The sequence below is a fragment of the Armigeres subalbatus genome, chromosome 2 (assembly GCF_024139115.2).
Source record: "Armigeres subalbatus isolate Guangzhou_Male chromosome 2, GZ_Asu_2, whole genome shotgun sequence".
NCBI lineage: Eukaryota > Metazoa > Arthropoda > Insecta > Diptera > Culicidae > Armigeres > Armigeres subalbatus.
This window is the reverse complement of record NC_085140.1, coordinates 207881414-207896529: the sequence shown is the minus strand read 5'-3', so window position 1 is coordinate 207896529 and position 15116 is coordinate 207881414. Positions and strand designations below refer to the sequence as shown.

Sequence of the window (15116 nt, the reverse complement as noted above, 5' to 3'; positions counted from 1 at the left end):
TTCTGCTGATTTGTCCATAAAACACCTTAAAGATGACCCGTCTTTGACATAAGTATCAATAAACACTGATTAATAAAGTTTTAGTATCTTATAAACTGGTTTTAAAAAAGGTGTTTTTATGATGCCTATATTTACCATATGGGGCAATATGACCACCCCCTCGGGGCAAGACGAGCATGAACAAAATACTATATCAAAAGTGTGCTAAATTTATTTAGAATAGGGGACACATTTCTTGCACTTCTTTGGATTATTGGATTATATGTACAAATGATGCTTCGTTTAAAAATGTCGTATTTCATGTTGATTTCTTGACAACTGGCACTACGACAATATCAGAATTTGCCTAAAACTAATTTCTACTGTTAAAACCATATCCTTTGTTTTAAATCATCTCTGATTCACGCAGAAACTATTTTGATCATTTTTTAAATGCATTTAAGGGTTGGGCTACTCTTAATCCTGGAGATGACCTTGTTCTTATACAGTTGGCAATACCGCCCCAGGCCGACGTATATCCAAAGATTTATATCCTATCGAACCTAATTACTGTGAGTCACCTCAAATTATTATTGTATATATGCTATAGTTATATAAAAACTTCGGTAAATATCAATTTGTCCTGAAAAATGAGTAATTTAGGCTTCAATTGTTAAATTATGTAACTAGAAAATCATAAGAAAATTCGAATTTCAACTAAACCATCTTCAAATCAATATTACAAGAACAAGTGAAGTTGTCAAAGTGCATTTTTCAGTTGTATAGCCCTTTTACATGATTGTGAACCATCCCTTGTAATAATAATGTGAATATAATGCTCACTTAAGGCATAATTAACGTTGGCTGTCTTGCCTCATATGACCATCTTACCCCACTTTCCCCTAGTGTCTTTACAAATGAGCACCTCGACTCTCAAGCTGTAGCCAACGCCACCAGGAATATTTTCCGTTTTGAGGCCGCTGAGCAGCCGTTCTTTGTTTCCGACGATAATGTAATAACAGCTAGTAAGAAATTAAGAACCTCAACTGGATACGGCCCGGATGGTATGCCGTCTCTTATTGTGAAACGCTGCGCTGATACTCCTGCTCCTGGAATGCTCCTGCAACAATAATTCGAAGTGTTTGCTGAATGGTGCCGAATAAACAGAATGACATTAAATGTCGCAAAATGATCTGTGATATCTTTCGGTCGCAAACATTCGCTCTTCCTGTTCGACAGTCAAGGATCTCGGAGTTTTGATCGACTCGAAAAAGACATTCAGGGATCATGTAGCATATATCTTTTCGAAGGCATCTTCACAACTAGGCTTCCTGTTTCGCTTTGCCAAGATATTTCGGGATGTGTACTGTCTGAAATCACTGTTTTGTGCAACCGTTCGCTCAATCTTGGAGTACTCGTCAGTTGTCTGGGCTCCGTATTACCAAAACGAAGCTCAACGCATCGAAGCTATCCAAAGGAAAGTCGTGCGCTTTGCTCTACCACGTCTAAGGTGCAGAGATCCGTTCAACCTACTGTGGTGACAGGTGACTCACTTGACAGGACGCGCATGCTTATCATATGGCTCAATGCTATGTTAGTGGATATAGGGAACCTATACATATGATACACGACTGACCACCAGTGACGAGCGGTGCGAAAGCGATTGTTACACAAATCAGTAGATCACACATTTAGTCTTATGTACACTCTCGTGCTGATAACACGCGGCTACCACACCTACCAAGCTACAGTAGCCGTTGTCAGCTTATTAACCTCGACTCTCTTGATGCAAGGCTAACGTGGCTAGGACCTGTTTCATCGGCGATCTTCTTCAAAGAAACATCGACTGTCCTACGTTGTTCAGCTTGTTGGACATCAACACTCGTCACCGTAATCTCCGATCACACTCGTTCATCAATCTCCCTGTAGCCAGAACTAACTATGGACTACATGAGCCGGTCCGTAGCATGTCCCGTTTATTCAATATGTGTTATTCTGTGTTCGATTTTAATGTGTCGCGAGAAACTAATTAGTGTAATTTTCCGCTCTTGACTATAAGTCAACGTATGCACGTAGTTAATGTATTTATTTTAGATAGCGAACATTGGGGGGTCTATTTCACCTGTTGAAAATAAATCAAAATTCTAAAAATACCAGTCTCTTCATTCAGCTCGGTACATGACTGCACGTCGCCAAGCACGCAGTCTGCGGAGGGTCCGCCAATCGTCCTCCACCTGATCGATCCATCTTGCTCGCTGTGCACCTCGCCTTCTTGTTCCCGTCGGATCGTTGTCGAAAACCATTTTCACCGGATTAATGTTCGACATTCTGGCTACGTGCCCGGCCCTCCGCAGTCTTCTGATTTTCGCGGTGTAAACGATGGATGGTGCTCCCAACAGCTGATGCAACTCGTGGTTCATTCGCCTCTTCCACGTACCGTCCGCCATCTGCAGCCCACCATACAGGGGATGTCCAAAATAAGTGGGATAGGCAAATTTTGGGCATAATTAGATGTGTTGTAACTATGTCAATTATTGTCCGATTTTGACAATTCAGGGATGTCTGAACTAGAAATTTAATGTAGTTTCACCATATGTCCACGGAACTGACCATGATCATCGGATACCGGAGATATTCCGGGATTTTCGAAGGTAGGTTCAGAATCGTGAATTTGTGGTGGGTATTAGGATAAGTTGTGGTTAAAAACAGAATAATATTAGTAACCACAAATAAAGTAGGACTCTTTCTGATTAGAACCATATGTTGAAATTCGGAATCGGACCAGGATCAAGTGAGATATGGCCATTTGTTTAGAACCGATGCCGATCGGAAGTTTTAAAAGGGACCAGGCCACAAATTCATTTGAATCAAGCTTTTCGACCGATCTTCCATTATGATTATATTCCAAAAGTCTTCTGATACGTCAATAATGAAAAACCAATTAAAAAGACGAATCCTTAAGTCGCTGGGGTGCCCCCGGTGAACCTGTAGAAGGGGACATTTCAGTTTTAGCGCCAAAACTGGTCATTCGACGGTTCGTTTTTCATGGTTTTCTATCAGGAAGCGCAGTATGAATATAAAATGGACCATTGACGGCTCTGACCATTTCTAGGACCTACCAACTGTCCCAAGGGAACCTATAGAAGATGGCATTCCTGTTTTGGCGCCACAACTGATCGAACGCTGTTTTTCATGGTTTTCGATCAGGAAGCGATGTTTGAATATAAGATTCTGACCGCTTCCGAAACCTACAGATTGTTCCAGAAGAGCCTGTAGAAGAGGACATTTCAGTTTGAGCGCCAAAAGAAGTCATTCGACTACTCTTTTTTCATGCTTTGCGATCATGAAGCGAGGAATAAACATAAAATGGATTATTGACTATTCTGATAACTTCCGGACCTTTGGATTGCTCTAGGTGATCTTATAGACGGTTTGTTGATAGTTTTTGATCAGTAAGCGACTATGACGACGTATGACTATGACGACGTATGACTATGACTAGCTCTTGCGCAGAAACAAAAATTCATCCTTCTGCAGGTAACCCTTGGGTAATCTGTTGGTTCCGGAAGCAATCAAAGTAGTCAATGATCTATTTTATATTCATACCTCGCTACCTGATAGAAAACCATAAGCATCGAGCCGTTGAATGACTAGCTTTGGTGCCAAAACTGAAATGTGCCCTTCTACAGGTTCCCGGGGACAATCCGTAGGTCCCGGAAGCGGTCAAAGCCGTCAGTGGTCCATTTTATATTCATACCTCCCTTCTTGATAGAAAACCATGAAAAACGAACCGTCGAATGACCAGTTTTGACCAGGCATTGCAATATCATCTGAGCACAGGATATTATCTTTGCTTCTGCAAAGATATTATCCCAAATCAAAGAGCACTCTGAAAAGATATTATCATTTGAGCGTTTGATGATGATCCGGATAGCCAGCGCAGTTCTGGGTTTGTACACGTTTCGAGGGTGTTGCTACAACAACACCTGTGAAGAAATGTTTCTCCATGACAAACATCGCACTTTGTTTACTGAGCGCAACAACTGAGATCAATATTCCATCATTTCATCAGTATCTTTGCTCAAAAGATCGAATGATGGGATGGTTTGCAATGCCTGGTTTTGACGCTAAAACTGAAATGTCCCCTTCTACAGGTTCCCCGGGGACAATCCGTAGGTCCCGGAATCGGTCAAAGCCATCAGTGGTCCATTTTATATTCATACCTCGCTTTCTGATAGAAAACCATGAAAAACGAACCGTCGAATGGCCAGTTTTAGCGCTAAAACTGAAATATCCCCTTCTACAGGTTTCCCAGGGACAATCCGTAGGTCCCGGAATCGGTCAAAGCCGTCGAATGACCAGTTTTGGCGTTAAAACTGAAATGTCCCCTTCTACAGGTTCCCGGGGACAATCCGTAGGTCCTGGAATTGGTCAAAGGCGTCAGTGGTCCATTTTATATTCATACCTCGCTTCCTGATAGAAAACCATGAAAAACGAACCGTCGAATGACCAGTTTTGGCGCTAAAACTGAAATGTCCCCTTCTACAGGTTCCCCGGGGGCACCCCAGCGACTTTAGGATCCGGCTTTTTAATTAGTTTTTCATTATTGACGTATCAGAAGACTTTTGGAATGTAATCATAATGGAAGATCGGTCAAAAAGCTTGATTCAAATGAATTTGTGGCCTGGTCCCTTTTAAAACTCCCGATCGGCACCGATTCTAAACAAATGGCCATATCTCACTTGATCCTGGTCCGATTTCGAATTTCAACATATGGTTCCAATCAGAAAGAGCTCTACTTTATTTATGGTTACTAATATTATTCTGTTTTTAACCACAACTTATCCTAATACCCCCCACAAATTTACGGTTCTGAACCTACCTTAGAAAAACCCGGAATATCTCCGGTATCCGATGACCATGGTCGGTTCCATGGACATATGGTGAAACTACATTAAATTTCTAGTTCAGGCATCCCTGAATTGTCAAAATCGGACAATAATTGACATAGCTACAACACATCTAATTATGCCCAAAATTTGCCTATCCCAGTTATTTTGGACATCCCCTGTAGATGGTATACAGCACTTTCCTTTCGAAAACTCCCAGTGCGCGTTGGTCCTCCACGAGCATCGTCCAGGGTTCGTTTCCGTAGAGAACTACCGGTCTTATAAGCGGCGGCGAACTCTATTTGATCGGAGCGTTTTGCGGAGTCCAAAGTACGTATGATTTCCAGCCACTATGCGTCTCCGAATTTCTCGCATGAATCACGAATTGTACCAGGTGTATAAAGGGCTGGATATTGTTAAGCTTATGCTGGTATCGTTATCGGAGGTCACCAGTGAGCCCAAATACACGAATTCTTCAACCACCTCGATTTCGTCACCACCAATACAAACTCGTGGTGGGTGGTTACGTTGTCCTCTCTTGAGCCTTTTCCTATCATGTACTTCGTTTTCGACATGTTGATAACTAGTCCAATCCGTTTAGCTTCGCTTTTCAGTTTGATGTAGGCTTCCTCCATCTTCTCAAAGTTACGTGCCATAATATCAATGTTGTCGGCGAAACCAAATAACTGGACGGACTCCAAAATCCATCCAAAGCGATGTTTTTTTTTTTTTTTTTTTTCTTTATTTAAGAGACTTTCAGCCCCGAGCTGGTTCGCCTCTTTTATTTTTACTATCGTATCGATTAAAGTACATAGTGTAGCATAGTTGTCTTTATTTTCCGGAGGCGATTCAATTTTTCTGGTGTACGGAGGTTACTTCGTTGTTCTTCCGATTAACATGTCAATAGAGGGCTGTTTGGTCGAGTGCCGTCGTTTCTCCGTTGTCGTATCATTTATTATTCCTAGAGTCTACGCTAGTTCGTAGTAGCCCGTGTCTTTAAGAAATTCAATTAAAGATCTTTCCCTGTCAGGATCGTTTGATAGCGCATCTCTGATGCTATTGCCGATATTGTATTGGTCTCGAATGTTTTCATACGCAGGACAATTTATAATTAAATGCTCGACCGTCATTTGTGTTGAGCACACTGCGCATTGTTTATGAAATCCATCTTGAGATCCGAGATCATGCGAGAATCTGCTGTAGCCGCAGCGTAGTCTGGACAGTATCCTCTGATTCTTCCAGTTTTTAACGTCGGACCAGCGGTGTACACCACCTTTTATTTTTCGTAGAAAAAGGTCTCGTACTGTATTCCATTCGTTCTCCCAAGCCGATGCAATTACCGCTTTGATCCAGATTTTTAAATCCGGTGCGGGTATCTCAGGATTTGCTGGAGTTTTAGATCTGCCGTTCGCTGCCAGTACATCAGCGGCTTCGTTTCCTCTAACACCGCAGTGGCTTGGGACCCAGACATATGTGGTTTTGTTGTTCGAAACCATTTTGATAGCTTGCACTAGAGGGTGTCGGTTCTTTGGATTGTTGAGGGCCTTTAGCACACTGGCTGAGTCGGTAATAATTGCTTTCCAGCTGAAGTTGAAATCCCTAACGGCTGAAAGGATGGCTGTTGCTTCGGCCGAAAAAATTGAAGTAGGTTTAGGAAGACCTCCGCATGTGCTGGAATTGGGTCCGTAGACTCCAAAGCCGACTTCACTCACAGTTTTCGAGCCGTCTGTGTAGATAAGCTCGTAGCCGTTCAGCTTTGTCTTAATAAGTTCATTGAAGCGCGGAACCACGGTGGTGCTGTTCAGGTTTTGTTTCTTTGGAGTGTTCAAAGACCATAGGATCTTGGGTGGATTGTAGTCCCACGCATCGTCTCCAACCCAGTGTACTGTGGACACTGGGGGGAGGGTCTTGTGGGCAATTTGTTGGAGGAGCTTGTTGGCCTCCTTGAGGAGGAACACTCCTTCATTATCTCCGCTCGTTTTCTCTAGGAAGTTAACAGCTTTTGAGCATACTGCTATTGCGAAAATGTGTCGGAAAGGGAGAATTCCATTCTCGACGCACGCGGATGCCGCAGGTGTGCAAGGTAGAAGGCCAGACAGACTGCGGATGCAGCGGTTGAAGGTTGGTGCGAGTTTGTTGATTACGCTGTAGGAGTTTCTACATAGTAATTCAACACCGTAGAGTAGTTTGCTGCAGATAATTGCTTGTGTGACACGTAATCCCACATCGCGATTGTTTTTGGTGTGTTTGCTGGTGATGGTTCGTAACAGATTGAAACGACTTTCACATTGTTTTTTGATCCGATCGCAGTGAGACTGAAAACTCAGGTGCCGGTCTAAGAATACTCCGAGGATGCGGATCGTAGCCGCGAAAGGAATTTCTTCTCCGCCGATGTTGGGGGGATTCTTTTTAGCGCGGTGCTTTCCTGAACATAAGTGAGAAAACTGGCTCTTAGATGGCGATAGCTCGAATCCGATCGATACTGCCCATGCGTACACTGCCTCGATGGCTTTTTGGAGTTTCTTGCGGATCAAAGCAGGTTTATGGCCTGCTACGAGTATAACAATGTCGTCCGCGAAAACAAAAATGAAAACGCCTTCTGGCAAGGTTTCGAACACTCCGTTCATTGCTATGAGAAAAAGCGTTACCGCTAGCACAGAACCTTGCGGAACTCCAGTTTCCTCCGGGAAGGAGTTGGATTTTGTATTTCCGATGCATACCTGAAAGGTTCTGTTCGTCAGGAAGTTTCGGATGAATGTGAATGTATTGCCACCGATGCCCCAGCTAGCCAATTTCCTGAGTACCTCTGGAGTCCAGGTACGATTGTACGCCTTCGAAAGGTCCAGTGTGGCCAAGTCCACGTGGAGGCCTTTTTCGAGAGCGTCGTCTAGAACCTGACCGAGAGTGGCAAAATATGTACTTGTGCCGCAACCTTGGCGAAATGCATGTTGTCGGTGGTCAAGGAGCTCGTTGTCCCGTATGAATTGTGTTAGTCTACGATTGACCATTCGTTCCATAACTTTGCTGCAGCAGCTGGTCAGGGAGATGGGACGATATCCACTAGGTTCAGTACGAACAGAATCTTTTTTAGGGATAGGGATAACTAGACTGTGGCGCCATTGAACGGGGAAGGTTTTGTTTGCCCAAATTCTGTTTTGTTTTTCAGCAATATCCTTTTACCGATAGGTGGAAGGTGGCGAAGGAGTGGGTACCCGATTTCATCGGGCCCTGCTGATTTTCCTCTTCCGCTGCTTAGTGCAAAGGATAATTCTGCGGGAGAAAATGGCTGGTCTAATCGATCACCGGGACGGTCATTCGGAGGATGAATGGAATCAATGGTAACCGAGAACGCACCGAGTCGAGTAAAATCAGGACTGTAACCGCTGCGAGAACTAAGTTTGGTAAAAAAACCACCGAGTATGTTCGCAACTTTCGTCGTCCGCGATCGACCACTGAAGTCGACCGATAAGATTTTCACTGGCGAAGGATACATCTATGGCAGAACTGATTTGCGGTCGCGAAAAAGTAGGGGAGCCGTCGTTTAGTACACGAAGGTTTACCTTTTCCGATGCCCTGAGAATTTCGGAGCCTTTGTCGTTGTTCTTCCGCGAGCCCCAGCTTACATGGTGCGCATTAAAGTCTCCCAGGACTAGGTAAGGTGGGGGGAGTTGATTAAGGAATTTGCACAGCCGCTCCTCAAGTTTGTTGCAGTCCGGTGTTGGTACATAAATGCTGACGACGGTTAGTGGGAAGGGAGTTTCCACTCTGGCTGCTACTGCGATCAGATCGGAAGGAGGGGTGACATCGACGTACATTGTTGATTTGTGGATTCCAATCGCTGCAGATTGATAAATATTTGATCCACCTTTCAGAATCCAATCGTATTGGCCTTGTAACGTGTTGCTCATTGTGGTGGTATCTGCTCTGTGAACCTCCTGGATGGCGATGATGACTGGTGAGGAAACCGAAATCAGTATTTCCAGATCTGCAAGGTTGTTGAAAAACCCGTTCATATTCCATTGCAGTGCTAACGATGTCTTTTTGTCACGGAGAGGGGAAAGAATTCTTGCTCGTGTGCTTTGTCTGGGCGCTGGCTCTACGGGTTTGCGAGGGGTCCCATGACTGGCGACACACCGTGGGGGCGCCCCACGGACAGATGCGGTTGCTGGAGGTCTCACAATCAATAAAGATGTTGAAACTACAATTGTAGAAGACGGTAATGATGAAGGGCCAGCCACTGGAATAAAGTTGTTCCATTGGTCGTACTTTTGCGCGTCTGATCGAGCATTTGGGGGGACATGGTTTTCAACCGGTTTCCGTCCCCTAGAGCCTTGATTGTTTATGTCCTTGATGTCGCTGATGTCCTGATGGGGTAGTATGAAGTTATCACGCGTCCCATTTTTTTCTCCACATGGTATGACCATTGTTCCCTCGCGGATCATTCCAGGGGAGTTTGCCAACGAAAGCCGGAGGTAGTCCACCAGTTCCGGTCCACCGAAGTCTTCCGCACTGATGGTGCCCCGACTGCCCGAGGCCTTATCCCGTTTGCCTACCTTCTTTCTTTCGTTGATGTCCTGATGGGGTAGTATGAAGTTATCACGCGTCCCATTTTTTTCTCCACATGGTATGACCGTTGCTCCCTCGCGGGCTATTCTTAAGGAGTTTGCCAACGGACGCCGGAGGTTGTCCACCAGTTCCGGTCCACCAAAGTCTTCCGCACTGATGGTGCTCCGACTGCCCGAGGCCTTATCCTTTCTGCTCGCCTTTAAGGTTCCGTTGATGTCCTGAAGGGGGATACTAAGGTTAGCACACGACCCATGAGATTCGATACGTTTTAGCACAGGCACCGAGTAAATTTTCGCGGCGGAGACGGACTCTAACTCAGCTTTGCAGGTTGCGGTTACAGGTATTGTTTTGGTCGGTGTATTGTTTTCGTCGTGGTGGGGCTGTTTTTTCGGTAAAGTAGCCATTGGTGTTAGTGATTGATAATAGATAATAATCTAGGAGCTGGAACCTACGCGAAAGTTCCTTCTGTCTCGTTCTCATCCATTAATTCGTCAGACGAGGATGAGATGTCGTGTTCTATGAACTCTGATTTGTTGCAAAGGTCTTCTTCAAGTGCGAGCACATTTTCCGTATCGGATATGTACATCGGTTGTTGGTTCGTTTGGCAAATGAACGGGTTTTGGTTTTTCTGCATCATTTTTCCCACGGTTTCGTTCCCGTATTGGTCACAGTAGCAGCGGTATCCATCGACGTCGTAATGGCGGATGGTGTCTCCTTGTCTTTTTTGGCATTTGAAGCGGATGTGACGGGTGTTTTTTTGGCTGAAACTTTCTGGTTGTACCCTTGAGTACTAGAAGTTACATGGGAGGGCTGAATATTGGTGGTTAGTAGTCGTTGAAGCTTGGGGATGTTTGTATCAACGTGGGTTGGTGCGTTCTTGTTGGCCGAAAGTAGAAGTTGAATTTCGTTATCTTTTCTATTTACAGTCTCTTCAAGAGACGAAACTTTACCGACGAGCTCCTCAATAGTACCATGCTTACGGACAAGATCTAACCTGGAGTCTTTTACTAAAGTTTTTTCCAGAGTTTGTATTCTCTCATTCTTCTTTTGTAATTCTTTTTGCAGGCTGGTAATCATTTTTTCGAGACGCTGGAATTCGGTATTGCTGTTGAAAGCATTTCCACCACAAACGTTTTCCTCAAGGCTCTTTATATAGGCATCTTTTTCAGCTAATTGTCCAGACAAGGCTTCTAGCTTCGCTGATAGTTCGGAAATGGTTTTGTCTTTGCTTTGAGAGGCAATGCCTGCAAAAGAGCGCTGGCCAGTACTTGCTTCGAAAACTCTCCTTGCCTCAGGGTATGATAAACCCCTATCCACCCGGATGTGCTGTATTGCGTCCTCGTGTTGATATTCTGGGCATTTTCGGCTGCTAACGGAATGGTCGTTGGACTTACAACGGGCGCAATATGCAGGGTTCAGGCATCGTACACCCTGCGTAATTTCATGTACTTGGTCGCAGTTTCCACATGTTGGGCTCTGCTTCTGACACCTTTGTCTTGTGTGGCCGAATTGATAACACTGATAGCAGACCATGGGTGCAGGGTAGTATGGTCTGGTTCGAATACGCTGGTAACCAATGTCGATATGCTCGGGTATCGTAGTTCCGCCTATGGTGAGAATCACCGTGGGTGTGGGTTCCCTCTCTTCACCTACTTTCCTGGTGATTCGACGGATGCTTGTTACGTTTTGGTCCTTCAGGCACTCGAGGATTTCATCGTCATTTTTCAGCTTCATCAGATCGCGGCAGCTGATCACGCATCGTGTTGAGTTGAGCCCGGGGTGATAGGATACCTTAACTGCGGTACCGTCGGTGGTTCAATACGCAGAACAATTAGCTCACCGTAGTTTCCATTTGAATTCATATAACTAGGTAATGTTGCACCGGTGTACGTGCCATCGATGTAATTAGCAGACCCTCCGCCGGGATCACCGGGGAGTGGGGGGAAGCCCACACTCAGCGACATCGCTGGTGGGGCGTTTTTACAGAAGGAGACTCCGATCGATTGAAATTATTTCCTTTTGGGTTCTAATTTATTGATTTTAATCACCTGCTTTACTGATAATAAACTCAACTGTCGGTTTGAATGGAACCCGTTTATGCAAAAACTAGCAAGCGGCTAAGATGAACTTGCGTGCAATATTGAGGAAGCAATTGATGTGGGGATTACCTAAATGCGATGGCGTCGTTCGGTGGCGTTTTAATGCCTCTTCCACCGGTCACAAAAAAAAACGGTTTTCCGGAAAAACGCCGAATCGCACTCAATTCCAGCCACAAACGAATTAGATAATATGCACTACCAAAAAGAATTATCACTGTTATAGCACTTTTCCGCGTGAAATACACACCTAATTCTAAGATTTCTCAGCAGGAAAACTAAAAACTAGTGGTCTTCTACAGCAGCGGTTCTCAAACTGGCCAAAGCGATGTTGAATAGCAGACACGAACAGGGAATCAATATTCGAGCAACACCTAACAATATACTCTTTGTCATCAACAGAGTTTGTTACTGACAAACGCACCTAGCGACAAACCTTTATCAGAATCCTAACACAATATGACAAGAATCATTTGCCTTGCATGCTCTGATATTCCCAAAAATACGATGCTAATTTTGTAATCATTGTTCGATTCTCGAATATTTCTATAAAACCAGAAACTGTGATAGCATAAAACCGAAATTTGCTCTAAAAATAATGCAAACTAACGGGATAAAAAGTTAGCAACAAGGTTGTCTTCTTTTTTGTTGCTGACAACAATTTTTCGATCTTTGTCATTATTATCTCCGACAAAAACAAAGCTTTGTCGTTGGTTCTCTTTTGTCGTTTGTTTCGTATGCGCATTTCAAAAAATTGATTCCCTGGACACGAATCATCATCACCTTGCTGTAACCCTCTGCGCGTTTCGAAGGGACTCGAGAATGCCCCGATCCATCGTCGCCTTGATCAACCGTATCAGTAGTCAGTACATTCAAAGTTAATTGCCTATGCTCCGGGTATTAAGCCACCCAGAGTGGTAATCAATTACTATGTCTGAAACCCGATTATGCATATGCACAAAATGTGATAGATTTAGTTCGGAAAAGGTCCTGCCATAGCTGGTCTTGATCTATTGTATCATATGCGGCTTTGAAGTCGATAAATAGATGACGTGTGGGCACAGGGCACGTTGTATTCGCGGCATTTCTGCAATACATAACGCACGGCAAACACCTGGTCTGTGGTAGAGCGTTCACCTATAAATCCCGCCTGGTACTGCCCCACGAACTCTCCTGCAATTGGTGATAGTCGGCGGCATAAAATTCGGGAGAGTACCTTGTGGGCGGCGCTCAGCAAAAATATAAACGTCTTATTATTTTAAGTACGCCAGCCAGAACAAGACGGTTGAGAAAATTACGCTTAATTTATGTTATTTTGAATAAAAATGTAATTTATTTTTTTAACATACATTAGTTTCTATTTTCAAGCCATTATTGAAATAGATGGCGGGTCTCCAATGGTCTTGCGAACAAAGGCGTAGGATTGCCAATCTGGAGATGGCGAGTTCGATTCTCGGTCCGGTCTAAGATGTTTTCGTGTTGAAAACATTCTCGACATTCTGGGCATAGTGTATCCATTGTACTTGCCACACAAGATACATACTCATGCAATGGCGGGCATAGAAAAGCTTTCAATTGATAACTGAGGAAATGCTAATAGAATACTAAGTTGAAAAGCAGGCCAAGTTCCAGTTGGAATGTAGAGCAATTGAAGAAGAAGAAGAAGATTGAAATAGGTTGCGTAGATAAAGTGATAAAGTGAGCACCATGTTTTTTTTAACTGGCGTTCATTTCATTTTCGGTGGTGAGCTTCAAATTAACTTAAAACACTAAAATAATGTCTTTACAAGAACTCCATTCACATTAAAAATAATATTTTATTTATCATTTCATTAGGTTGGATCCTCATCGACCGTTGCGGCACTCACTTTGGTACGATTCTCAATTTCCTACGCGATGGCAGCGTTGCACTGCCGGAGACCACGAGGGCAATCGCCGAACTGCTGGCGGAGTCCAAGTATTACTGCATCGATGAACTTGGTGAGGCATGTGAGAAGGTACTGGCCAAAAAGGAACGCGAATCACGAGAATCGGAACCAATATGCCGTGTTCCGTTGATAACCTCGCAAAAGGAAGAGCAGTATTTGATAACGACGGCCACCAAACCGGTCGTCAAGTTACTCATCAACCGTCACAATAACAAGTACAGCTATACGAACACGTCTGACGACAATCTGTTGAAAAATATCGAACTATTCGATAAACTCTCGCTGCGTTTCAGTGGTCGAGTGTTCTTCATAAAAGATGTGATCGGTTCCAGCGAGATTTGCTGTTGGTCCTTCTACGGCAATGGGAAAAGGTAGCGGAAGTATGCTGCACGTCCATCGTGTATGCAACGGATAAAAAACACACCAAGGTTGAATTTCCGGAGGCACGCATCTTCGAAGAAACCCTCAATATTCTACTGTACGAGAACAAGAATGCTCCGGATCAGGAGTTGATGCAGGCCACTTCGCTTCGAGGAGCAGTAGGAGGCATATCTTCCTACACCAGCGACGAGGAAGAAGAACGTACCGGTCTGGCTCGATTGCGCTCCAATAAACAGAATAATCCCACATGATTTACACATCAGCTGGTGCTGAGGAAAAAGTTGTTGCCAAAGAGGAACTGAAGGAATGAGCCGTTCAAGATTTTTTTATCCTTAGTAAAAGTCAGTAGCTGAGAGCAACATGATAATTTTGATTTTCGTATTAGTTTGGGGTTGTTGTGTGGAGGATAATAGTGTTTTAATTTGTTTTACTAAGATAGATTTTCAGCTTCAACATCATATACTTGTTACATTCTCGTGAAGTCTAAATAAAAATAATGCCGTTACAAATATTATCAAAAATTAAGTCCAGCTGCTCTTGGAGTGGGGTGTGAAAAATTACCTTTATGTATGAATCTGTGAGTTCATCAAATTTCTTGACATTTTCTTATGCATCTTACATTTTCGACCAAAATCCTAAAAAAGAGGAGATATCCTACAATTTTCACAAACTGTTTGTATCGGCCTAATTTTTGATTGTATTCCAGTGTTTCATTTAATAAATGATGAACAGATCTTCTGATTCATCAATGCTAGATTTCCGCTAATGCTATATATATGTGTGTATTTGTGTACCCTAATTCCTATTAATGCATAGCAAGTGACAATTCGCTGATAAGTTAAATCTCGGGTACTTATTCAAAAGGACGTATGTGATTTTGTAAACAAAGATTCAAACGTCGATTAGTCCAATCTGATCCATCACCACAGACAGGTAGGAGAAGCCTTTGGCTACCTGTTGGTGGTGTTGATTTGCGTGGGAGTGCCATCAGATTGGACTAATCGACGTTTGAATCTTTGTTTACAAAATCACATACGTCCTTTTGAATAAGTACCCGAGAAATATCGATTAAATTGCTACTTCAATAAAATTAATTCCCTCATTATGAAAGCACTTGAATGTAGAATAACGATGTGAAAGTGAAGTGGATTCGTATGACCTATGTCAAAACTGTGGAGAAATAGATATTCTTTATAAATATTCACAATAAAGTTTTAGGAAAATGTTAGTATTGTAATCGAAAAAATAAACAGAAAGAAATTTCATGCCAAGCCTCA

The 15116-nt window shown here is 43.4% G+C and overlaps 1 protein-coding gene across 1 annotated transcript in view; it reads left to right on the top strand.

Moving 5' to 3' along the window:
- LOC134211557 (BTB/POZ domain-containing adapter for CUL3-mediated RhoA degradation protein 3) overlaps positions 1-14360 on the top strand; it is a 25509-nt gene extending 11149 nt beyond the window's left edge. Inside the window, 2 exon segments of the mRNA XM_062688531.1 lie at positions 13367-13822; positions 13825-14360. Of these exon segments, the coding sequence (XP_062544515.1) occupies positions 13367-13822; positions 13825-14090 (722 nt within the window). The 3' untranslated portion in view covers positions 14091-14360.
- Positions 14361-15116: the final 756 nt, after the last annotated feature.